We start from the raw sequence: 26,400 nt of genomic DNA on the forward strand, positions 1-26,400 counted from the left end.
CTCAAACTCACAGAGATCCACCTGCCTCTGACTTCTGGGTGCTGAGATTTAAGGCGGGCGCCGCCACCACCACCCGGTGATCTTTGGGTTGCTTTTTTTTAAAAAAATATTTATTTATTTGCTCATTATGTATACAGTATTCTTTCTTCAGTCCAGAAGAGGGCACCAGGCCTCATTACAGATGGTTGTGAGCCACCATGTGGTTGCTGGGAATTGAACTCAGGACCTTTGGAAGAGCAGGCAATGCTCTTAACCTCTGAGCCATCTCTCCAGCCCCTGAGCTTTGGGTTTTTTCAATACTCGTAAGTTTTAGGAAGATATTGCCAGTAGCAGAGTGAATAAATTTTACCAGCCGGGACAAGAGATGATGAGGGCCTGGGACTAAGATGGTGGTAACAAACTTGAAGGAGTGGTGTACATGCATATGTGTGTGTGTGTGTGTTTGTGTATGTGCGTGCTTGCATGTATGCATGAGTGTGTGTGTGAGGGAGAGAGAGAGATGTTTAGTGAAGAAAGAATAAAGAATGCCTAATCCTTGAGGTGAGAATAGGTTTGGAACATTCAAAACAAGTGTGTGGCCACACCACCAGACAGAGGAGTCAGTGGTGTGGGTTCAGATCACGGGTGAAGTTCTGAGGGCAGAAGCATCAGAAGTTTACTTGAATGGGATCTGGAGCCTAGACTCAGAGGTGGAGCGGGGTTGTTAGGTGTTGGATAAATGGAGGTGACAACTGCAGCTCAGAAAATGAGCACTGGGGGGCGTCTGCTGCTAGGAGTGGGCTGCAGGGCCTCCAGGCACACAGGCCGGCTGTCAGCAACACACAAATCACACAAACAAGACTCAGACTGCTAACATCACAGAATCAACACGACTGACCATCTTCTCAGCCCTCTGACTGACTGGTCTGTTTGTCTGTCCACTGTTTACTGTACACACTGTCTCAGGAGACAAAGTCTGCCGAAACAGTCCACACTCTCTCCAGAGAAGTAATTCACAACCGTGTTGAGCTGAGCTGTCTGTCAGACAAACAGTGCAGCCAGCCTTCAGGCTGAAGTCATCACGACACCCCTGCCGAACACCAGATGCTTAGCGGGGCAGAACGCCCATCGACCCTTAAGGTTTGTCCTGTGTGATCATTTTCCTCTTCTACTTTGTGCTGTTTTAGGATGAGTTTTACTATCTTGCCTAGCAGGCCCCAAACTTATTGGTTCAAATTATTTCCCCAGCCTCAGCCCAAGGTATATGCCACTATATCCAGCTATTTCTTCATCTATTTTAAAAATTGACACACATATAGAAATGTATTCACGTTAATACAAAGACTACCTTACTTATGTGTGGACTTATTGTTATAATTGTAATTATGCCGGCCTGCCCTGTCACCTGGGTACCCTGTCCCTTTAAGAGACAAGCTTTGCCCACTCCCAATCTCCCCCTCCAGACAAGCTGATCTCACCCCTCTTCCCTTTTTCTCCCTCTCTGTCCCAGAAAGAGACAGCTTCTGCCTCCCTCCTCTCCACCTCCTCTCTTTCTCTCTCCCCTCCCCATACCCTCCTTATACCTTTCCAATACCCACTAAATAAACTCTCTATACCCAGTCTCTCTCCGCATGGCATATCTATCTGTCCCTTACCCATGGTGTGGTCCCGCACACTAGCAGGGAGACCTGCCAGGAACACCGGCACCATAAACCGTAACATTTATAGCTAAACTTAACAAATAATTAGCATTTCCCCATATTCAAAGTATTCCTTTGAATAGACAATAATTCACATGATTAAGAAACAAATAAAAACCAATGTGCAGCCCTGTCCTCCAGACCCATTTCTCTCCCTTGGCGCCGACCACTGCAGCTGATTCCCTAGGTGTCCTTCCCCAGCATCCCATTACGCAAACACAGCCTACAGAAGGTGAGTGTTGGCCCTCTGCTACAGAGCTTGTCTAGGCTGCTCAGAGCCCAGGATTCCACTTCAAACACCACAACAACCAGAGAGATGGACTTGTGGGAAGAACAGCATTTGTAAGGTAATACAATCTCAGAGTAACATACAGTCCTTTCTGAAAAGGGACATTCTTTCTAAATGTCACAGTCACAATGTACCCTGGGGACTTCTGGCGTTGCTGACTGGATCATAAGTATGAAGTCTGCTAACAGCCAGCAGGTGACGGACACCGCAAATCAGGAGGAAAGGCAATAATACCCTTATCCTGTCCTATGCTTACCGCACGAACCCACATCTAGTTCCATATCTTTTCCCTCCTATGCACTTCACTTCCCTCACCCCCCATTCTGAAATGTGCTTACAGACTAACATAAAAATATATAGTAAGAGAGAGGAGTTAGCAATGGGTTTGTCTTTTCTTTTTTAAGTCAACGGGAAGTGATGCCAAAATGTTCTATTTCTCAATATTTCAATCCTGTTCTCTGCCCCCACCCCTCACACACACACACACACACACACAGAGAGAGAGAGAGAGACAGAGAGACAGAGAGACAGAGAGAGAGATCAGAGCACTGACTTTCCTATGTGTAAGGTTCACATCTAAGTCATGACAACCGGATACAAACACTGCAGAATCTGTAACTGCGCTAGCGTTCACCTTTGCCATCGATCGCCTTTCAAACGATCAGCTGCAATGGGACAGTAACCAGCATGAACTTTATTAGTGTCTCTCTACCTCAGCCTTGAACACGGACTAAGGAATTTTTCTCTGTGGAAGAAAGGAAAAGGGACTGGTTTTTACCAACTTTTTCAGGCATCAGAGGTAATGACTTCAGAATTTTCTTCCCTATTATGCAAGAGCTCTGACAGGAAGAATGAACTGAGATGCTGGGTCACTATCAGTCAAGCAGACACACAGACACCACAAGCAAATTCTTCTGGACAGAGGGGCTGAGGTAGTGGTAAAGAATTGTGTCCCCTTTTAAGTTCTCCTGGCTCCTTCCCAGTCAAAGCAAGAGCAGCTTGGCGGGGCAAATGGAAGACTGGGTTCTTCCCCTCCACCCGGGGGCCGGCAGGGTTGGGTCGGGTAGCCCCTCTGTTACCACCATTAGAAACCTCGAGTACAAACCCAGTCTGGAAGTTTGATGGAGCCCAAATATCAACCAAAATATTTCAAAATCAAGGTTAATGCTTTACAGATGTTCAGTTGCATCTCTGTGTGTGAGCACACGTGTGTAAGACAGAAAGAGACAGAGAGGCAGAGAGAGACATACAGAGAGAAAACAGTATCTCTGAAACCCCTAACACCGAAGAAGCTAAATTCCTGTGCAGAGTAATCTGACGCACAATGCACGGTGCTGGGGCTTTTTTTCTCTCTATTTTACTCTCTCTCCCCATTTAAGAAAAGAGAGAAGAAAATACAAAGAAGAAACTGAAGAGATTTAAAAAAAAAAAAGTAAATACCAATTTAAAATGGTTAAAAGAAATTTATATAAAAATCATACTGGAAAAAAGTTTATCAAAAATAAAGTTTTAATAAATAATAACCGGAGCACAAATAAAAAGAAGAGTCTAGGTTTGAGGGCAGAGCAGCTGAAAAATAGGAACCTTCTAGAATACCAGCTCCAATTCCTTCCCTCCCACCAATATTTCCATAATAAACTTTATAATAGGGAGGAGCTTCAGTGCCACAGCTGGCTAACACAGAACCTGCCACTCAGGAGGAGAATAGAGTGTTCTCTCATTCACTTTCAGAGGACAGAATGCCAGCTAAAACCTGAAAAACCAGCCCTGTGGTCTCTGGCATCAAGGGCATTTCTGAATATGCGCACTTCATAATTTTCTCCTACCATTTATGTGGCATAGCAATGAATAGCGATCATAATAAAAATCAATAGTCAAGTTACCCATGTAACTTTATTCACCTGTCCTTTTCCATGGCATACTGGATGAGCCAAATCCCTGGACAGATACTGTATCAAGTATGATTGACAGAATTTTTAAATCACAATTATACAAGTGAGTCTGAAAACAAAACCCGAAAGTCTGAGGAAAGGAAAAGAAAAGGAAGTGGCCCAGCTCTCAGCTGTGTCGGAGCACAGCCATGCACACATGACTTTCATGGACGAAGGGTGACTTCAGAGCTTAGAGAGGGGCCACATCTCGTCCTTAAAATCGATACTCAGAGGTTCCCTCCCTCCCTCCCGGTTCAAAAAAGGGGAAGAGGGACTTCCCAGACAGGCTGGACTTGGCTTAAGAAAGAACTTCAAACTTGTGGGCATCTCAATAGAACCCCGAAAGCTTGAGGGCAAGGAGAAAAGACTTAGGGAAGGGAAGGAGTACCCCAACCAGGAGCAGAACAGAGCATCCTAGGAGCGTGAGACCCAAGAGGCATGGGATCTTAGATCTCAGATCCTGGGGAGCTTAGTAGAAAAAGAAAAGGGAACTCCAGGAATCTTTGAAATTATGGGACATTCTCCCCAAACACACGACAGGGCACCAATAACTAGTCTGGAAGGCTCGGGGGACCCAAGTGGGACAGTCGCAAAAAGGCTAAACGGAAAAAGGTCAACCAAGGCCAGCATCCAAACTCATGCAGGGAACCCCAATTAAATGCAGTGGCCACGGATATGCAAAAGAGGAAGGCACGGAACTAAGAGTGGGCTTTAAGGGAAGGAGAGAGGGTAAAGGGATAATGTGATCAAAGTATATTGTATGTGCTTTGAAATGTAGTCACAAAGGACAAAAGCAATTGTAAGATTAATTTTTTTTTTAAATCAGCACATCTGAGAGAAGCCTAGGAGAGAATCTGCCCATGGAAGAGCAAGGATAAGAATCACATACAACATCCCACAGACACATGTAAAAAGGGGGCAGAGTGAGGTATTGATTGCTGAGGGGGAAGACAGTTGGGGGGGGGGCTGTGAGCAAAGTATGATGACAGACATGTATGAAATGCCCTAATAATCCTGTTTTCTGTGTGTTCTATAATCACATAATAAAAAATGTAAAAGACAGAATTCAGAGAAAAACTTAGCAGCCTAGAATGATGTACTATGTGGCCCACCTTCAGGAGTGAAGGAGATGCCAAGTATGGTGGCGCATTCCCATAATCCCAGCACTTGGGAGATAGAGACAGAGAAACAGGTGTATGGTCACACTCTGGCTACACAGAGAGTTTGAGTTCGAGGCCAGGCTGGGTTACATGAGACTCCGCGAAGGAGAGAGTACAGAGGCACACACCTGCAATGCCAGCACTTGGGGGGGGGATGTGAGGGGCCATCCTGCACTACACAGTAAGGGGCCATCCTGCACTATACAGTAGTAAGGCCCTTCTAACAAAGTCAAAAGTGGTCACTTTCAGAAAACAGAAATTGTCATCGGGAAAGACAAAAGTTATGTAGACCGGAAACTTGATCTTAAAAAAAAAAAAATCAGAGAAGCAGTAAGGAGGACAAAATGAAATTTGAAATTTAAGAGTGTTCTTTACTTTAGTCACAGACTGGCAACCGGAGGACTTAGCAGCGAGTGCCCTGGCCCAGTCCCTCCTGGAGGCATAGCATAGTTCTCTAAGTCCACAGGAAGCTGCCGGGGACCTGAAGGAGGAACAGTGCCTGCTGATCAGAAAGAGATAAAGGGCAGTCTAGGTAGATAAGCGGAGGCTGGAAATCCCCGGTTAGGCGCCCTGCCAGAATACTGGATGGAGCATGTGTTAAGTCTGATAAGAATGAGTAAAGCAGGCTGACGCTTAACAGGTAGTTGCTTATTGTTCTTTAAAAACAGATATTCTTGGGAAGCTAAAAGTAGCATGATTATGCTGAGTCCTACATAGTGAGTTACAGGTCAACCTGGTCACAGAGTCTCAGGGGGAAAAAAAAACAAAAACAAACAAAATACCAAACAGCTAGCCAACCAAAGAACAACAAAAAACATTTTTTTAAAAAAAAAAGAGGCAAGAAAAAAATATATACAACGCTATCAAAACATCAGAAAAAGGCTCTTGAGTTAGAACCCTGTAATGAAAGATCCTGAATCTCATTTCACACTTACCTTGTGGCAAACAGAAACTGTCGCATAGAGCAACCCCAGGCCAAACTGGTACCTATTCAGGAGCTGGAGCAGAGAGCTAAGTCACCCCGCTGGGCTTCAGCTCCGCCCACAGGGGTGGGGCTCCACAGCGATTCCCTGCCCAGGCAGGTGAGCAGGCAGTTAAAGGGCAGGAACCACCGAAGCTCAGGAAGCTGGGACTCTACCTCCCGGTCACCTATGTAAATGAACCAATTAAAATTCAACTCCTGGCCACGGAGGGAAGAAGAACGGGTGGCCCTGAGTTTTCCTGGGGAAACTAGCGTTTGGCCAGCAGCACATCCCTTTGTAATGGAACGCGTCGCGACTGACGCAAAAGCAGGAAGCCCCCTCCTCGAGGGACACACTGTGAAGCGTTTCTCTGAGACACATTATCTGGAGAGCAGGCAGAAGGCAGTTGGGGACAGGATGCCCCACTGAGCGAACTGGGAGGTGCAGAAGCTCAAAGGGAGCCCGTCTGGCCGTTTGTTTTCCCCCATCTACCTCACAGAGAATGTTGGTAGTGTTTGATCCTAGGTAGTCATTCTAATGGTGGGGGCGGCTGGTACCCTAATCCAGAGCTCCACAGTTTTCGGGAAACGTTTCGCCAACATAGGTAATATCATAAAGATTCTCTTTTCCTCCCACTGGATGTGGTGGTTCACGCCTGAAATCACAGCAGAGGCAAGGGGATCTAAAGTTCTAGGTTGACCTAAGGTACATACCAAGGACCCTACTTCAAGAAAGCAAGCAAACCAACGCAAAGCACTTTCCTCCTGTCTCTCCCTGTAGCAGGGTCTCCAGATGTAGCTTGAGGTGACTTTGAACTCAACAGGGTCTCAGGATGAAGCTTGAGGTGTCTTTGAACTCAAAATTCTCCAGTCTCAGCCTCCAAGTGCTAGGATTTCTGTTGCACACTAGGGAAAAGGATTGTTGTTGCACGCTGGAGAATAGGATTGCTTAGGCACACCGTGGAATAGGATTGCTGTTGCACACTGGAGAATAGGGTTTCTACAGCTGCACACTGAGGAATGGGCCTACTGTTGCACACTGGGGGGATTACTGTTGCACACTGGGGAATGGGATTGCTGCTGCACATTGAGGAAGGAAGGTTGGGTTGCTAACTGAAGAAGGATCTGGATAGAATTCTGACCTCTTGTATTTGGTCCACAAGGTGACCCTAGAAGTTTCCAATTTTCAAAATAACAGTATTGACCTCCACGAAATAACCACTGCTAGCCTCCTGTCTCAACACCTGTTTGACTCCACAGATAAGTACATCATGATTTCTGATGTACAAACAAACCAGCACAAACAAAATAATGGTACTTCACACTGCTGTATGTTCAGACTAGGACTTAGACCAGGGCCAGGCTGAAACCACTTCAAACGGCCAACACCAAGGCAATCTGAAGCAACAATATAAATAACAGAAGTGCAGGATTATCACCTAGGAGATAAAATAAATATGAAGTCCTCACTGAGATAAATCAATCACTGGAAAAATAGATGGGAGAGGGGGAAAGAAGCATTCCCTGCAGAATTCCAGTGAATAAATGTAGAAGGAATGGAGGAAATATGGAATAGCTTCTAGAACATTCCTATTGTCACAGATAATAACAGATTTTAAAGTAATGAAAATAAAGTTTGAAGAGAAACGGCTTTACGCATAGTCTCAACGTTACTCTCCAATGTAATTATCAAAGCAAAGGAACAAACAGTGCCCCTCGCAGTGGAGAAACATGGGGACCTCACCATAACCTAGTTGCCAAAGTTGCCATCAGCGGTGATGAAACCTCAGCATCACATGAGCCCCGATGCCAGGCCCTGGGAAAGACACCGTTTGAGTGAAGTCCCTGCCCCAAATGCCTAACCCTTGATTTCATCATGAGAAAACACAGATGTCTTCAAATTGAAGGCATTCTACACAGTAACTGGCCAATTCCCTTAAACATATCAAGGTCAGCTGGGCAGTGGTGGCGTCCTCCTTTAATCCCAAGCACTCTGGAGATGGGTGGATCTCTGTGAGTTCGAGGTCAGCCTGGTCTACAAGAGGACAGGCTCCAAAGCTACAGAGAAACCCTGTCTTGAAAAACAAAAAACAAAAACAAAAAAAAAAAAAAGAAAAGAAAACAGAAAAAAGGAGGAGAGCTGAGCAGGGTCCTTCGCTTCTCTCAGCTTCCTCCACTCCTGCCACAGCCACAGCTGCCCTCACTGCCACCTCCCCCACCACGGGACTGCATCCTCAGAAAAGCCAAAACAAGCTTTTCTTCCTTAGGCTGTTCTGGCAGGTGTTTTGCAACAGTAGCTAACACAGCTGGGTGACCTTGGAGGATAGGAGAGAATTAGGAAGCATGACCACAAAACCCTCTAACTATAGTTACAGAGACAAAGCACACACATAGACAAGTCTGGGCAAACGCAGAACAGTGCTGATACGTGCAACACCCAATCGAATCAAGATAGGTGCCCTGTATCTCGGGGCTGGCCTCAAGTTCTCTATGAGGCTGAGAATACCTCTGAACTTCTGATCCTCCTGCCTCCGCCTCCTCAGTGCTGGGATTTAGGACACCATCGTGCTCAGCTTATATGATGCTCCGGATGAGACCCAGGCTCCATCAGGTTAGGCAGGCACCCCAACAAATGAGCTCTGCCCCCACCCCCACCACTGGTCCCCATGACAGCGGGAAGCAATTCTGGAGGACGAGTCTCCTCTCCCAAAAAAGTTTGTCCTCAGGGTTGGGAACACGGTTTAGGGGTTGTTGATTATTACTTGTATAAGGTAGAGGGTTGGGGTTGGGGTGAAAACTATGTAGGTTAAAAATAAAAAATAAAAAGGGATAATAATAGTGGGTAATAGAGTAAATACTTATAAGCTATTATTTATGGATAATTTACATTGATATAGTTTTTTGTATATTGATATAAATTCAAATTATATTTGTTATTTCTGTTTACAATATTTGTACACCTATGCAAAGTTATTCTGTCAGATTGTACACATGCATGTCTCTACCTCTGTTTAGGACATTTTGCATACTGATACAACTTTTAGGATATATTTTTATGTTGCATTATATATTATTCTTACCTCTGATCAAGATACTTATACATTATTTATATTTTGAGGTCACTGTCCTATTTGCTGCACATCCGTTTAACAAATTATTTAATATTCTGACATGAAGTCTTAATCTTTAAGTTATACAGGTACTAAACATTATAGGTCAATAGTTGTTCATATTATACATATAGTCAGATTAATTAGGCTCTTTAGAAACATAGAGATTGTATTCTGCCTAGATAGGTAATCTTCAACCACTTCAAGGATCTGTAGAACATGGCATTTAAACAACTCTGTTGACCTGAGACATGATTGCTCCCGACAGCACCAATCTATTTCCGAGAGAAAGTTGAGCACTGAAGACAGTCCACTTGGAGTTTGTTTTCTTTTCGGCACAATTGGCCTTTGGGCAAGGAACTGCCCATGCCTCAACCACAGACAAAGTACATGGCTAGACTGGAGAAGCAGGACATAAGGAAAAGGACTGCCAAACCTTGCCAAGATAGGGTAAGACTGTTCTGAAAAATTCCCTGCCTCTGAAAATGGTCTGTCAGTTATGCTAGGCCTTAGCCAAAGTTGGTTGCTTCAACGTTGCAAATGAGACTTTGGGTGATTGCCCAGGTAGCCAGTTGTCTGACATAAACTGCTCCCTTTGGAAGCTGCTTGATTGCACTTCCTGCCTACTCAAGTGATATTATCTCCCTTCTCGGGTCTTCCATGGGGTTGAAGATTAGACAATCGTAGTTGCCTTCCTCTTATGATTTAGCCAAGCTTAGTTCTGATGCAAGGCTTAGACTCTTTGGAATAAAATGTTTATTAAAACATTTATTATCACGTGTTCCTTGCTTAATATTGTTTATGTTGGTTGTAATTCTATACTTCATATCTGTTCCTACTATATATAATTTTGTATTGGGTTTGGATTGCTCTGATTTAGACAAAAGGGGGAGGTGATAGGGAAGCTTGGTTAACTAAGAGGTGGAACCAAGTTAGGGTGTGGCTTGCTGGGACCCAGAGAAAAAAGGGGTGCACTCTCTGTGTGGTTCCCTCGTGGCACAGCTGAGCTCGGACTTCTCGTTCCTGTTTTTATGAGTTTTCCCCTGATATAAATAAAAATATAATTGTTTTATCTTCTAGCTAGCCTGGTTACTTCCCAAATCGAGCTAACTCCTACACTGCACAGCACTGTCCCTGGGAACCACTCCTGAACTGTCCTTCTCCTTTCCCATACTCTTGTCTGCTATTAACTGTGTCCTAATCTGTCTTGAGTCTGTGTCATCTCGGGTCCCATCAGCATGGACTCGGCTCAGGAGCTCGATCATTTTCTTCCCAGGTGAGAGCAGCTGCTGTCCAAATGACAGCTTCATGACCCCGAGGCTCCACCAGTGACAGGAGGTTCACCTACACCAGTAGATGACGTGAGGTGACCGACTGGAGCGGTGACAGCCTCAGAGCTTCCGCCTCCACCTGTTACTGGGAGCAAGCCTGCCCGATGGCTCTGAGAAGCTCAGCCTAGGCCTGGCTTACCCCCACTCACCAGGCAGCTAGCTTCTCTGGCCCTCTGGCATGTTCAAACTACTTTCGAGTACCTTTCTTAAAATGGAATATAATAAAGACTCTCAATGTAAATATCAAATACAAGTGTTGTTTTCCTACATAAAACATAAGACACTTGATTGCATATTTGTGTATCTTAAACATGGAAAATCGAAACAATCAAATTTAGGTTGGCACAGATTCAATTTCTCTCTCTCTCTTTCCAGGGTCTCACTATGTAGCCCTGTCTGGCCTAGAACTTGCTATGTAGACCAGACTGGTCTTCAACTCATATATTCACCTGCCTCCCTCCCAAATACTAGGATTAAAGGCATATGCCACTATACGAGTACAAAGTTAATTTCTAATGTCTAACAACACAATGGTGGGGCACTTAATACTGTGCTTCAAGACTGTGGGTTCAATCCCCAGGCCTAAAACAAACAAGATTATCATCCTTCTGAACTTTGACCTATGTGATCCCCTTGATCAGCCCTTTCTTTCCTACCAGCCTGAGTCTTTGACCATCTTTGCCCCCAGTGCCCTCCCCTGAGGGTAAGCCAGTCTTTTCTTCCACACTGTTTGGCCTCAACCCCCATGCCTCCTACCTCTGCTTTAGCCGAAGTTTCACCCCTCCTGACCATGTTGCTTTTCGGTGCTGGGGACCGCCGGTGAGCAGCTCTGAGCTGAGGGAGTTAGAGACACCAGGTTCTGCATGGCCCGAGTCTGCACAGACGTCTCTGTTAAAAACAAGACAATAAACACCTGAGTATGGCAGGCTCTACAGGGAGGAGCACAAGCAAATCTCACTGGAAAATATATGAACATGGACTGGAGCCAGAACAAAGAAGCTGAACTAAAGTGGGGTTCACGGTGCACCCTAAACTCTCTGCCCTAAAGACAGCAAATCTACAGAGGGTCTTCCATCCTTCCTGCCTATGACTCTGTGGCTAGGTATATTTCTACATTTCTCTGAAATTATTTTTTATGTTTTGCAGTTCTGGGACTTTGGTGCAATTTAGAGAGAGACCACTCACCTAGCATGCACAAGGCCACAGCACTGTGGTCCTCGGGGTTAACTCAGGGCTCTGTGAATACTGAACAAATGCTCACTTCTACTGAGCCACACCTAGCCACCTTAACTGTTGAGACTCGACGCTGACGGACAATTGAAACTTGAACTCAATGATCCAAATCATCATACTGCTTCCCAGAAACCAAGTCATTTCTCAGTTCCCATAGAAGGAGCATAATCTCCAAGTGCAAGAAATGGCCTGTGCCCTGCTCGGTGGGTGGCAGATCAGGAGGAACACATAACAGCACTCGCAGCACAACCATTTCAGACTGTTCAGATCCTATCGTGTTGGAAAGCCAGCCTTTTGTGCATCTCCATTTCAATCCCGCCTCCCACCTGCGGGCCTCAACACCATCCCTGGAACTCCTCTCCATACTCCCAGGGAGTCAGGAAAAATGTGAAGCCCCACATGGCCAGTGCCTTCTGCCATGGGAACAGACATATTGCCCCTCCAGAGAGACTCAGGCCTAGAATTTCCAAACACCCTCGATGTTGCCTCTTTAATCACACTGGTCCTGCTTCAAGCTTTGAATTAGTTTTAATTTTTTATTTTATATTATTATTGTATGTGGTATATGAATGTGGTATGGGTGCATGACTGCATGGCACCTGGGGCCAAAGGACAACTCCTGCCTGCCTGCCACGGTCTCTCGTTCCTACTGTGCTCTGTGTTCCAGGCTACCTACCCCAGAGACCCTCAGGTTGCTGCCTCCTGTCTCCCCACAAAAGTGATGGGGTTACAGATATGCACCCTTACATCTGAACTTGTATACAGATTCCTGGAACCCGACTCGGGTCAGCAGGTTTGAGCCATCTCGCCATCCCCCAAGAAGTGGGTTCCTCTCAGTGGTATTTGCAGTTTGTCTTCCAGGGTTTTTCTCAGCCTCGAGATCCAACTGCTGGACCTATGGGAGGACGGTCAGGCTGCCCCCTGCCTCTGCATATGGCTTGGCCAGAAGGGAAGGATTACCAAGCAGCTGTCCAGATTAAGCCTTTCCATCTGGCTTCCTATTTTTCAGAGCACAGAATGAAGTCAAAGAACGTTCTTTCTCAAACCCTGAGACAAATAAAAAGAACTTTTTTATTCCGGGATACTGGGGAGGGTCTCAGGGGCTCGGCTGAGGCTTCTTATTTGTTTTAGACTTATTTATTTTTATTTTATGTGCACTGATATTTGGGGTATGGGTGTCGGGTCCCCACAACTGGAGTTACAGACAGCTATGAACGGCCATGTGGGTGTTGGGAATTGAACCAAGGTCCTCTGGAAGTCAGTACACTCAACCTCTGAGCCATCTCTCCAGCACTGAGGTTTTCTATTCTTAAGGGGCAATGTTTCTGTTTACCTTAGCTGTGGCCTGGATCGGTTCTGAAGGTATCTCTCAAGGACTTAGGAGCTCTGCAGAGCGGCAGGACCTTTAAGAGGTGGCGGTGCACGGTGGGGGCATTAACTACCCCCCCCTTAGAGGAGTGGGCTGTATGCAGATAAACTTGGCCCTTGAATTATCACCTGCCTTCCCGTTTTTTCATGGTAGCCTTTTCCTCTTGATCTGTGCTCCCAGATCAATCGGGATGCAATCCAACAGGATATGGTGCAGCCCCGAGAACTCTCGCCAGAGACCAAACCAAAAAGCCTGCCCCACCTGGAGTTCAGTCTCCAGAACTAGGAACTTAAAACTCTGTCAAGCTAGCCTGCCTTAGGTGTTCCATTATAGTAACGCTAAAGGGATCCCACACTCTGTAGTCCCACTTCTTTCTATTTAGTCAACAGAATTCTACACTTGACCTTTAAGGCTTGCTTGAGGTTACGTCACCTAGGACTTTAATGGCACTGGGCCAGGGAACTCTGGGTCTCAGGCTCCTCGGTTGTAGGAGAGACAAAATAAGGGACTGTGCACAAGGGCTAAAAACACATTTCTGGAACATGAGCCCTGACCAGGTGACATTGTCTTCTCTACGCCTCTGCTCTGAAGTCAATAAAATGGAACCAAAGGGCTACTCTTTGCATAGGGTGTGGAGACACTTCTATAACACAGGTAAAGTATCTGGAACAGACCCCAGGACATATTAAGCACTTAGCAAATTAGCCATTATTATTATAAGACCTGTCTTGTAGAGTCGTTCCAAAAGTTCTAGATAATGTATAAACTGTCTAGCACACTGCCCACGCGTGGTATGTGCTTAATAGCCCTATTGTTTTCATTCCTGTCTTAATATAATACTTTCATTTTAGAGCTTCTCTTAATGGTTACACAAAGTTGCTGCAGCTAAAAAACAAAAAGTCTTGTTTTTACAGGGAGGGATAGAAGAGCCTTGGCTGGTGAGCGTTCATATGCCAAAACCTGGAAAACTTACGCCACCCTCACTCAGAAATTCCCACACGACCCTAGCAACACCAGACAGACAGACATTTGGCTTAAGTTGAGGTGCGAAGCAGACTCAAAGGGATCTCCCTGTTCCACACTTTAATGTAAAGATTTAATGAAGGCAGAAAGCCCACTACGAAAGCGGGCAAGAGGGAGGAGAGTTGGCTGCTGGGTCTGATGACCTGAGCTCCATTTCCATGGCACAGAAAGCAGGAGGGAGATTCGACTCCTGCGTGCCATCTCTGTCCTCCTCACAAGTGCGTGTAATCTCAAACACAAAGCCCCCTTCAAGACCACCCACCGACATCATCCACTCTGCCACCGAGGGCTGGCCTTGTCCTTTCCAGCTGTCCCCTAGACTTTAGTCTCCTCCACTGGAGAAAAACAACCACAGGCAGCCTTTCAGAAAGCCTTTGTGGCATTTAATAGCTTCCTCATTTTTTACTTAAACCGCAGACGTTGGCTCAGTCCTTTCTGTATGGTGGCTGAGCCTCCGAAGTGCCATTCTCTTTTCTTCCTCCCATTCCCCATCCTAGACACACCTAGGAAGACAGAGCCACAGGTTACGGGTGTCGTAGGCTATGGCTGGGCAAGAAGAACAAGTCAATGTGAGAAAGACGCAAGCCTGGGACACATGCGGGCATCGGGGCGAGACCAGCGTCTCAGCACTGCCCTCTGAAGCCATGGTACTTCAGACACTTGTCACCTCAGAGGACCAGGGCAGCTGGGTGCAAGGCCAACAAAGCCATCTGAACGTGTGACTGCAATCCCCCGGTGACGCCACAGCAGCCTACAGGCTAAGCCTCCCAGTTCTGCGCTAGGCTGGTTCCAGGGACTGGACAGGGAGGTCCAAGAAGAAGAGTGGCTGAGCTGGAGACACCGTCAGAAGTCAGACCAGAAGGTACAGGAAGCATTTGCCAACACCCACACTCCTGCCTTAAACCCTCCTGGGATAATCTAGACAACAAATAAACAGTTTTAAATTCGTATGTTCTAAAGAAAAGGGATTCTACAGTGACTGTAGATGGCAGACAGTTCTAGAATGAACTTGGGGAGGACCATCAACTCAGCACCCTGGAATTAACATTATGTGTCCCTCTGTCTTATCTGTACATGGACCCACTTACCAGCACAGTGAGCCTCGGTCTGGGCTTTAAGCACATGCTGTCTCCACAAAGGCCGGCCTCCCTGCCCAGGGCAGACTTCTCTGCTGACTCCACCCACTGCAGTAATTGACAGCTGTAGGCACTTTGATCTCCTGAGACAAGTCCTAATGGGGTACCACATGCCTCACGCAGACTGACCCAAATCTTTCGTACAAAGGGATGTGCATCCTTCCCCATATGGTGTGAGTTATTACCAAAACTTTGTATGAAAGAAACAATGAGGTGATTTTTTTCTTCTAAGACCCATTTTCCAGAATACACTGAGACCCAGAAGCTGTGTGTCTTGGCTCAGACCACACACAGAATTATACTCACTGGGGATAAACCCCCAGACAACTACTCATTCTTCCTCCTATCAACTCAGCAGTTTCAAAACTTTGTTTATAACACCGATTTTTAGGCCGTCAGATTACTAACCTAGATGAGAATGGTGATAAGCCCACTAATTTAAAGTTATCAGATGGAAATATGTTTACTTAAAATACACCATGAATCAGCAAAACATCTTCAAATGAGAATACTGAAATAAGCCATGTGGTTGTCCCGCCTCTCCCGGCCACGTCCCTGAAAGCCAATTCCCTACTCGCTGGTGCCTCCCCTTCCTCCTTCAGCTGGGATAACCACTTCCTGCAGGATGCCTTTCCCCACCCACACAGTAGGGGTGAAGCAGGTTGAGTCCCCTCTCCTCCCAATGCACAGAGCACACTAGCTAGCCATGGATGCGCACATCGGGGATGATTACAGGGTTCCCACCTGTCTGCTTTTGTAGGTCCCTCTTGATGGTAGTGCATACATCTAAGACAAGCAGCCCTACGAGGAACGCTGGTATAATCAGCCAGTATTTGTTGGGTGGATGAAGAACCGCTTAACATTCAACATCCTGTAACCCAACTCCTAAGTTAGTGTGCTGCACGCTAATGAGACAGATACTTCTGGGGACTGTGGATGTTTGCTGTCTCTTCCTATTCTCTGGTCTCAGCATCACAGTATCATAACCATGAGTGATGAAGTGGGAGCTAAGCCAACCGGAAAAGGGAGAGCGGGGCTAAAACCTACTGCGATCTACAACAGACAACGAGCCGTCATAACATCCTTCTTCCTCACACTTAAGAAACAGGAGCTGCAGGTCAACCCCCTACCTCTTTCTACTCCCTAGGATGGGTACATTCTGCCCCTTAATATCCCTAACTCCTGATCACGCAATGACTGCTTTACTATGTGGTATTTTAATAGCGTCCATTAACTACTTTCTGGACCGAGTTTCAACCATTACAAGAAGATAAGGTTCCGGATCATTCTGTTCCCATGGCTGTTTGAACACTGTAAAACTACAGGAGGATGGCGGAGGCTGCAGAAGACACAGGGACCTGAACCAGTTCCAATGGCCTCTCCAGGCTCGCTTAGGTCCTGGCTTAGACTGGGTTTAGTTTTCCTACTTCGTCCTTAAATGGAAAGGACAGAGGCAAAAGGAAAATTCGTGCCTCCAAGACATGGACCATTACAACCAAAGGACAGGCTCCGTTTACCTGGTAAGACCAGCCACTTCCCCCACCATTACCACCGCCACCACGGTCCTCTCTAATCTAGAGTCTATGCAGCAGCCAGCATCACCTTTAAACAGAGTGGACAGTGTCGTCTCCTGATTTCTATGGCGCATTCAGGAAAGGCTCCTTAACCCAGACGCATGGAGCCAACTAGGTTGACTCCAGGCCATCCTTTGACCTTTTGAATATCATCAAACCCTGACCCCACCCAGGTCCTCTCACATTTCCTCAGTCCCACCACGTTCTCCACTTTACCACATTGTCTGTCCACTCGGAACGTTCTTCCCATTTCTTGCCGGCTATTCCTCAGCCTTCAGGTTCCAGGTCGAGCATCCCCCTCCACGGGCTGCCTGATCTGGCGTGAACAGGCTCCTTCCTTTATTGTGCACATCCGTGCCAGGGAGGCTCACTCGTATTCTGTCTGCCTTGGTGAACAGTGTGCCGGTCAACCCAGGGTTCCCTCCTGCTATGTCCTTCACTATATTCTTCTGAACCAGCACCACCCAAGATGAGCATGCTAAGAGCCGGGTAGGAGGCCTTTGTTGATGTATTTGGACTTCCCAACTGCGCTGTGCCTCTGAGGCATTGCTTGTTTGTAACATTTCTTGGGACGGGAAGATTCTTCCTTTCTTTTTGTCAACTTCTACTTAGGCCATGAGTCCTAACTTTTGGCGCAGGCTCTGAGAGAGCAGGGGCATGGCCGGAAACTGGCCAAAACGTTTGACACAAGGCTGGCATGCTTTGGAGTAATTTTGTTATCTTTGTTTGGGAGCAACCAGAAAGTTTTTCATAATTAAATGGGCCGTGTATGTTTATGCAGGGCTACGTCTGTCCTCAGAACCCAGAGAATTTCCTCTGGGTTTACGCTGGGTGGGTATGCATACTTGCTTCATGACAATCTGCCTTCCTTCCTAGAAGCCACATTCTTGGTGTTCCGAGTCACTTTCTGCTTCTCCATGTCTCCCTGTCTCCCATGTCTCTCTGACCATTTGCCCTTTGTTGTGGACTAGCAAGTTCTCATTGGTGCAATGGGTTCCCCAGGACGCACCTCCTTCCCCTCTCCCAGAGTCTCCAGGGGGCTGACAAGGCCTGGACTCTTCAGTGCCTGAAGGACGCTTTAAGGAAACTTCTGGCCTTTACAGACTTCTGTTCTTAAACACAGCTACTTGTCAGTTTCTGGCTACTAACCATGTGACCACAGGTCAAAGGTTCCTGAGACATTCTCAATGCACTGCTCTTTAACCAAGGGCCCCCTTGCTCTTATTACTGACCCTTTGCTACTCATCTATTTGAGGCTTAACCTTCTGGGTCACTGTCTCTTCGTTTTTGCTTTTCTAATCAGTCCTTACGATCCAGGCAGCTTGGCCTGCACCCCCTGACTGTATGCTGGCTGTGGCCTATCTGGGTACTTTTACTCATAGGCATGGTGCTGGCATGCTCTTAAAAATTCCTCGTCTTTCTGTTCACCCACCTAGCTCCCAAGGCTTGGTTAGCGATAGGAGGGCCACACATAAGCCCTCAGGCCTGGGTCCACTTGCACTTGCTTGGGCTGCTTACTGCCCTGACCCATGCCTCCAATTGATATCCTTGGCATCTAACATTTCTAATCTATAAGCTTTATCCGTTTCTAGATGTTAACCTTGCATAAAGATGACAAAGGGATGAACAGGGGGAAAAAAAATCAAATGACCAGCCCAATCTTTTAACCTAAAAGTATCAATCTGCTTCAGTCTTTATTTTTTGAAGTTATTCATTTATAGTGTGTGTGTGTGTGTGTGCCATGGTGTGGGTGCATGTGTACTGAGATCAGAGGGCAACTTGTGGGAGTCCATTATTTCCTGCTACCATGTGGGTCCAGGGATTTGAACTCAGGCTATCGAGCTTGGCAACAGGCACCTTTACCAATGAGTCACCTCTCAAGCCCTTGACTTCACTCTTTCTATTCAGCAAGGCCTCTGGCACACCAGGCCTTAATTAAGCAAAGGCTTAAGACAACCAAGGGCCCCTGCTCAGGGGCTTACAATTAAATTGAAGAAACCTGTGCTAGGGTCTGTACCTTCTAGCTTCAAATACTCAGAACCTAGGACCTGGAACAACCCTGGGTAGTGTCAGGTTCCCAAATGTGTGTGGACAATCAGGATTCCAGGGCCAGTGGCTCGAGTCCTCAGTCTGGCTCTATAACCCGGTACGTCTTTGCCCTGGGGCAGGACACTGGCCTTAGAGTCTCACTGTCCTCCCCTACAAAACAGGGAGGACGACAGCCTCTGAGCGGAAATATAAAGTCTTACACGTAGCGAGCGCTTTGACTAACACCTGCCCGCAAAGATTACCTTCAGAGACCCACGTGTGTCAGGTGCACGGTGTGTTAGCCTTCCGTCACTACAGCCGAGGTAATCAGCCTGTAGTTTTAAAAGGTTTTATTTTGGCTTGCAGGTTTAGACCATGGCTGCTTGGCTCTGCTGTTTGGGTCTACCGGAGCATACGACGGCAGGAACATGCGGCACCGTAAAACACCCCAGTCCAAGCAGCAAGGGAGAGGGGAAAACGGGGCTTTGGTCCCACTGTGTCCTTTCAAGGGCATATCCCCAAAGGGCTGCTGACCTCTTGCTGGACCTCACTCCTTCAGGCTCTCACCAACTTCCTACAGTACCCCCAAGGGGGACAGTGACTAAGGAGCTTCAATAACCACTGAAAATACGTGGAAATGAAGCAGGGCCGCCTGAGAAAATGAAGGTCTTCCTTCTCCAGCCTTTACTCTCTACCAGTCCACACTCAAGACTCTGCAGCAAGCTGTGCATCCTTACACGGACACCAACACAGTGCAGGAAGCTCTCTCCTTCTCTCGGCCTCACACAGCGGGCCTCACACATCCCCATTAACAACACGGTGGAGGAGCCACCCGGTACTCGCTCGAGATCACACCTTGCAAGCTATGCAGCTGGCTTAGCTGTGTCCTTTGCTCGTTTTCATGCATTTCACCTTGGAATCTCTTAGCTCAGGCTGCCTTTGAACATGACACCCCTAAAAGTCCTGTGAAAGGGGTTAATACCCAAAGCTTCTCTGCAGGGAAAACTCGGGGAGGAGAAAGGGGAATTTTCAAACGGGGTTCCTCTCTCCCATAGCCAAATGTTCCTACACTTGGAAAAATAGAGCCAGCATCTAAAGGGCTCCCATGGTACCCAGGTTGCATTCCTGCCCTTAGAATACTTCCTAACACTAGGTACATCGCTGAAAATAAGCCAACATGTAGTAAGACAGCCGGTTCATTCTGAGACAAGAGCCTGGCTGCTTCTATGCCCAGTCTAAGCATCCATTCGGCCAACAGTCACTAAGGATCAACCACAGAATGCATATTGAAACAGGTATTATTCTTGCAATGAAGGCAAACAGATATGACCCCTCTGAGCAAACAACTCTTCAGTTATACACTCAGAACCCCGATGACTGCTGTGAAAACACAGTGCAGGGGACTGGAGAGGAGAGCGCTCCTCTCCGCTTCTCACTGTCTATGTAGATGACCACACCCACCAGTCACATGGAGAGCGTGGCAAAGCAACTGTGGCAGAAGCTGTAACTACTTTATGAAGTGCTGAGACAAGCTGAGCACTATACTCCTCTTCCTAGCATATTCACAGCCATCCTTGAAGACAGGACAACTGTCTTTATTACTCCTTGTGTTAGGGCTTGAGGCTGGTTGACGGCAAGGTCTATCTATGTGAAAGTTTTAATCCTACCTGGGGTTCTCTTTCTAGCAATAATATCCAGCAAATATGTATCTAACAGTTTGCTCTCAAGGCTGGGAAGACGGCTTGCGGTGCAAGCAAGAGGACTCGAGTTCAGATCCCCATTCCCCATTGCTCATGCAAAGACCCAGGGGCTGCCCTGCATACTGATGATCCCAGCATGGGAACGCAGAGATGGGTAGATGCCTGGCACTCACTGGGCCACCAGACTTGGCCAAGTCAATTCCGTGTTCTGGGATGTTTTGCCACGTGTGTGAGGTTGCCATGGATGAGCCTGACATCCCTCTCAATACTCTATGCATGAAACTGGGGAGACGGCGTACGGGACAAATCCTGATAAAACAGCATCTGAGGCATGACACCAGCTTGTGCTGAGCACTTTCTAAGTGTGGGCCCCCAGGCTGCAAGCTGGGATTCCTCGTTTCTGACACCACTGCCCCCCACCCCACCCCGCTCTCTGTGAAAAGGTACAGATGATTTAGAGCCAGAAGACTACGCTCTGATTTGGGCTCTGCTAGTCCCTAGCCATTGTTCTCTGGGCCTCAGAACTTAGTTTTCAAAAAAGGAAAAAAGGATATATCTTCGGGGTGGGGGGAGTATATCTACCTGTGCCATAACTGTTAGAGGAAGAAGCTGCTCGCCGTCAATCAGCGTGGTCTACATATATATGACACATATGACACATGACATATATATGACACATGATGTCAGCATTCACCATGTAGGCTTAAGACAGTGGTGTCATGATGGACTCTGATTCCTTAGAGAGGGAAATCATGGATGCCTAATGCATTTGGAGAGAGATATAAACACTCCCAAAGTGATAAGGGGGTGTTTTGCAGCAGAGAGTTGGTAAAATACTGTGTTATGCATGGACCCCCACTCTCAGGAAGTGACCAGCAGAGACCAGGTCAAAGTCAAGGCTACAGACAGAGCTGCTGCTTGAGCCCCGGGCCTCACCAAGGAGGAGTCAGGGGGTATAACTTCCTGACCATCAAGAGACATCAGGAGTTGGGGGTCATCCCACCTCCGGCTCTGGGGGAGATCCCTAGTTTCCTGCAGGAGAGCAAGATGGGGGAACTGGGGCGCTGAAAGGACACTGGGGTCCCAGGGCAATTTGTGGGAGCCAAGCTTTCTTTGTTCCATCTACAAGCAAAGGAGCTGTCCCTGCACCTACATGGCAACTCATAAGAATTCCAGTTCCAAGGGACCCAAAGACCCCTCTGACTTCGGAGGCCTCCCACACACATGTGGTGTACATACTTACAAATGCACGCACGCATGCACGCACGCATGCACACACACATAAAATAATAAAAATTTTTACATGTTAATGGAGGTTATCATTCATTGAGAGGAAATAGACCCCTTGCTAAATTCGGCATCGGCCGAGGAATCATAGCAAAAACAAACTCACTGCCTTGTTTGCAATGGAGTCTAATCCTCACTTTGCCCAAGAGGATTACTGGGTTTTAGGAAGGAGTTCACATGCACAGTTCTTAAGCCCATGGCAAATGCATCTGTTTCCAAGATTCATTCCGCTTTTTTGGACGGGAATAAGCATCCCACACTATTTCAATATCTGAAATTAGCAAGCCTAAAGGTTCCCCATCTTGCTATCGGCCAGGCTTCTCCTGGGCACACTTCTCTCCCCTGCTGAAGCTTTAATTCTGTGGAAGAAGCACTGATGGGGCAGGAGAGAAGTCAAGATGCAGCCAGAGTGTAGAAAGCTAACCAGGGTACAGCAGACATGCTGAAGTGGGACCGTGTCTGTAGAAAGCTAACCAGGGTACAGCAGACATGCTGAAGTGTGACCATGTCTGCAGAAAGCTAACCCGTGTACAGCAGACATGCGGAGGTGGGACCATGTCTGCGGTCTGTCTCTGCTTGTCTTTTCATTATTGTGGATAGTGTGACATGGGCTGAGATATTCTGTCTGATCCTGGGTATTCATGTATGCTGAGACTTCTGGGTCCACTGAGACACACAGATTCTGCATCCTAATCTGAAAATCAGAACTGTTCTTAAACCCCAAATTTTCCAACAACTGAAATGACTTTTATTTTTAATTTCAGAGTTTAGCGTTAAACATGCTCAACAATTTAAATAGTCAAGAATCCCCCCAAACATCCAGATCAGAGATATCTCTGGTCCCAATCATTTATTCCCACACACATAACATTTTGTTTGTTTGTTTGGTTTGTTTTGTTGGAGACAGAATTTCATTATGTAGCCTTTACTGGCTTGGAACTTGCTATGCAGACCAGTCTGGTTTCAAACTCATACAGATCCACCTGCTTCTGCCTCCGTGTGCTGGGATTGAAGATGTGTGCCACCACGTCCAGTCCCCAGACATTTCTAAGGGACATTCAGCCCATACAGCTCACAGCAGGATAGACGAGTCTGTGGCCTCAGTTTGGCACGGTGTTCTCAAAACATCATTCAAAATTATTCTGACACTGTATGCTGCTCTATGCTTTACCAAGTATTTTTACCTAGCAAATTGAATCTCTGCAACAATCTAGGGAGTGTTTCTGAACACAGGTTATCCAACATATTCAGGATCACAGAGAAGTGGTAAGGTAGAAAACCTAAGCTACAGCAAGCCTGCAAGGATGCCTTGCTCCCTCCCCCCCCCCCGTGACCCCCTTCCCCGGGGTCACCGCCCAAGGGTGGAAGGTTCTCTAGAAGAGTGTCTGCTCTCCTCTGGAGTGAAGGTTCCTCCAGGGGCACCTTCCTCAGCAGAGCGGAAGTGGTGGCTTCTCCTGACCGCTTTCCTCCCCTTACCACCAGGCAGCCTAACCTCCAACCGGAGACAACTTGGGCCCAAGACAAGCGGCGGAAGAACCTTCCGAACAGGGTTCCGAGAGAGCTCGGCGACACACCCTCGGCTACTTTTGTTGCCACTTGTGGCTGCCAGCTGCCACACTCTTCTGTGTTTCCAGGACCTACCTGCCTGGTCTTCCAGGTTGGAAGCAAAACCTGCCTTTGATACCAGTTCCTGGTCTCATCAGGGTCAACTAACAGACAGTTTGGGGGCAAAACTCCACAAGAAAGCAGTCAGGGAAAAGATTGGCTGGGCAGAACGGTGCCTTCTAGGCACAAACACACAGAAGGCATCACCCTAGACTAAAGTCAGACAGGTCAGTGACAGTCGAGTCAGAGTCAGGTGGGGCTGGGGTAAGAAACACCCTGGGAGCTGTCCGTCAGCCCATGGGGCTCCTCCCTGGGCAACCCTGACGTGTCAGGTCTGGGAAAAGTACAGAGTCCAGGACAAAGGGGAGGTACTGAACTGTGACCCCACTTCACGAATCCAGCTGTGGCTCACTGGCCTCCGCCCCAGCCGGACCTGGCTCTGTAGGGGAGACAGCCCCCTCACACCACACATTCCAGTTGCTACTGGTGAAGAGGTAACCATGGAAACCAACACAAAGGGCTGAATGTTAGAGGAAAGGACCGGAGGCGATGGTGAAGAGGCTGGAGGGACCCACGTCTTACATTCTCCTAACTGCAGTCATGATTACTGTAAGAGGCTGAGGCTGGATCAGGGCCTGCCCACAGCGAAGCTGCCTGGCACAAGGCCTCAGGGCTGTCAGGGCAGCCAGGCTGCTGCTAATCCTATCGGGTCTTCTTCAACTCTTCTACTTCTCCTTTCAGAGTGTGGCGTCTTACACTGCGCTGACCAGGTGATTGAACTCACCTGCACTGAGACAATACAGCTCATTTGGATGGCCAGAGACGGCACACGGTGACATTCTTGCCAACAGGGAGCCACAGACTACACTTTGCAAAGGGTCCCTCCCTTCACCACTCAGCTTTTGCCCAGCGTGCCTGTGACCAGAGCTACCCACCCACTCTGCATTCTGGTGGCTTCTGTGGAGACCTCTTAGGTGGTTGAGGAAGTGGCCCTGAGAATCCAGATATCCAGGGAACTCCACCTTGTGAAGGAGAAACAGTAATTCTGTGTATCTAACTCCACAATCAAGGGGCGCGTGCGTGCGTGTGCGTGTGTGTAGGGGGTAGGTAACAGTTCGGTAGCATCGCCAGGGAAGAAGGAACCTCAGATGAGGAAATGCCTCTGTCAGATTGTGGTCGCCTCTGGGACACATTCACGATGCAGGATAGATGTGAGAGGGTCTAGCCTATTGTGGGAGGGGCCCCTCCTGGGCAGGTGATCCTGGGGACGTGTAAGAAAGCAGGCTGAGCAAGCCACTGAGAGCAAGCCAGTAAGCAGCCTTCCTCCATGGTTCCTGCCCTGACTCCCTCGATAATGGGCTGTGATCAGGACCTCCCTTCCCCTTTCCAGCTGGTTTTGGTCAGTGTTCATCACAGCAGCAGAGATGTCTCCACGGTATTGTTCTACGTCTTCCCCCTTAGCCTTCATCAGCAGGGTTTTCAACCTACTGATTTATTTTTAAATCAAAATAAATTTATTTATTTTGAGGTTTTAGGTCAAGGTTCTTTACCATCTGGAAGCCGAGGAAATGTCAATGGGAATAAGCAGTTTACAAGAATATCATGTCGACAGCTGGCTGCTCCTCCTACCACGACAACGCTGAGGAACGCGTCTTGCCGTCCCATTCTTCTGCAGAACGAGAACTGATTTGGCCCCTAATGTCAGTCCCTCTACAGCTGTCACAAAGTCCAGGCCAAATCCCTACGATTTTAGTTCCTAAGCTGGTGAAACTTCTCTGAAGTTCCTCTGCTAAAGTGTGGGGGACAGCATCAGAGTCTCTCACAGACAGATGCCAGGGCTTGCAGAGGGAACCGAACCCTTTCCCCCACAACCTGGGGAAAGATTCTTCAGCGGGTTCAGAGCTCACAGAGCCAGGTGTGGTGGGGCACATCTGTAGTCCCAGCACTTGAGAGGATGAGACAGGAGGATGGAGACTGTACACCGAAACTATCTCCAAAAAAAAAAAAAAAGTGTGTGTGTGTGTGTTTGTGTGCACGCAGGCATGCGCATGCGCCAACAACAGGGAGTCAGACAGTTTCTCCTCCCCCGGTGTTCATCCGCATGCAGGACGTGAGGGTAACACAGAGGTCACCTATTGCTGATGTTACTCTCTTCCTGGGATAACTGAATCTCAAAAATACTGCCTTGATGGAAAGGCTCATCAATGTCTGTTACGAACTTCATCTGCTAAGGGAAAGGGTGGATTTGGTTCTAACCCCAACACCTCCAAGCACTCTACAAGCTATTAGATCGCTTCTGTGTCTTGGGTTTCCTCACTTTTAAAGGGAAATAATACTGCCTACCTTAGAAGAATGCGAGAAAGATGAAATCAGCCAAGAGAACGGCCGTTTCAAACAGGGGCTGAGCCGCAGTAACTGAGCATTGGCAAGGAGAGGCTAGCAATTAACGCCCGCCAGGTGGCTGGTGGGTGATTCTGACGTGTATGTTGCTGCCAGTTAATCCTCACCACAGCTTCTCTCTGGGCATTTCCATCTCTGCTTCACACATGCAGAAATGGATGTGGAAATGGGTTCCCCAAGCCACCAGGAGGCATCCCTGCCCAGATTCAAACCTACATCCTTCTGTTTGCACAGTTGCTTTTATGCAAGACTGTTTTGTGGCTATTTTTAGTAAGGAATAATAAAAGAATACCAGAGTTAAGAGCCAGTGTTTGAAGAAATAACATGACCAGGATCTTAACTCTTCAGTGTTAGCTGGAGGCTTTTGTAAACAAAACACAATACGTGAAAAACTAGACTCTCCCAAGACAATGCTCTCGATTCGTTGAAACAGCCCCACAGAACCAGGCGGTGATCAAGCTCGGCTCAGAAGAGCTACAAGCCCTGCAGCACAATGCCCAGCTATTCACCACCGTGTTCCTGGAGGCTGGCGACTTCTCAGGCCATGTTTGAGAAATGTTTACTAAATGAGTTAAACCAATCCA

General features: G+C 47.4%; 1 protein-coding gene across 7 annotated transcripts in view; it reads right to left on the reverse strand.

The window, feature by feature from the left end:
• Shroom3 (shroom family member 3) overlaps positions 1–26,400 on the reverse strand; it is a 288,498-nt gene that overhangs the window by 34,495 nt on the left and 227,603 nt on the right. For 6 of the 7 annotated variants that reach the window (XM_085691625.2, XM_085691624.2, XM_085691628.2 and 3 more), the window contains one exon: positions 11,218–11,349. In XM_085691625.2, coding sequence (XP_085547751.2) covers positions 11,218–11,349 — 132 coding nt within the window. Of the gene's footprint in view, positions 1–5,994; positions 6,085–11,217; positions 11,350–26,400 lie in introns of those variants that run through there. The other variant, XM_085691627.2, reaches the window with a different exon arrangement.

The sequence above is a fragment of the Myodes glareolus genome, chromosome 8 (genome assembly GCF_982192425.1).
Source record: "Myodes glareolus chromosome 8, mMyoGla1.1, whole genome shotgun sequence".
Lineage (NCBI taxonomy): Eukaryota > Metazoa > Chordata > Mammalia > Rodentia > Cricetidae > Myodes > Myodes glareolus.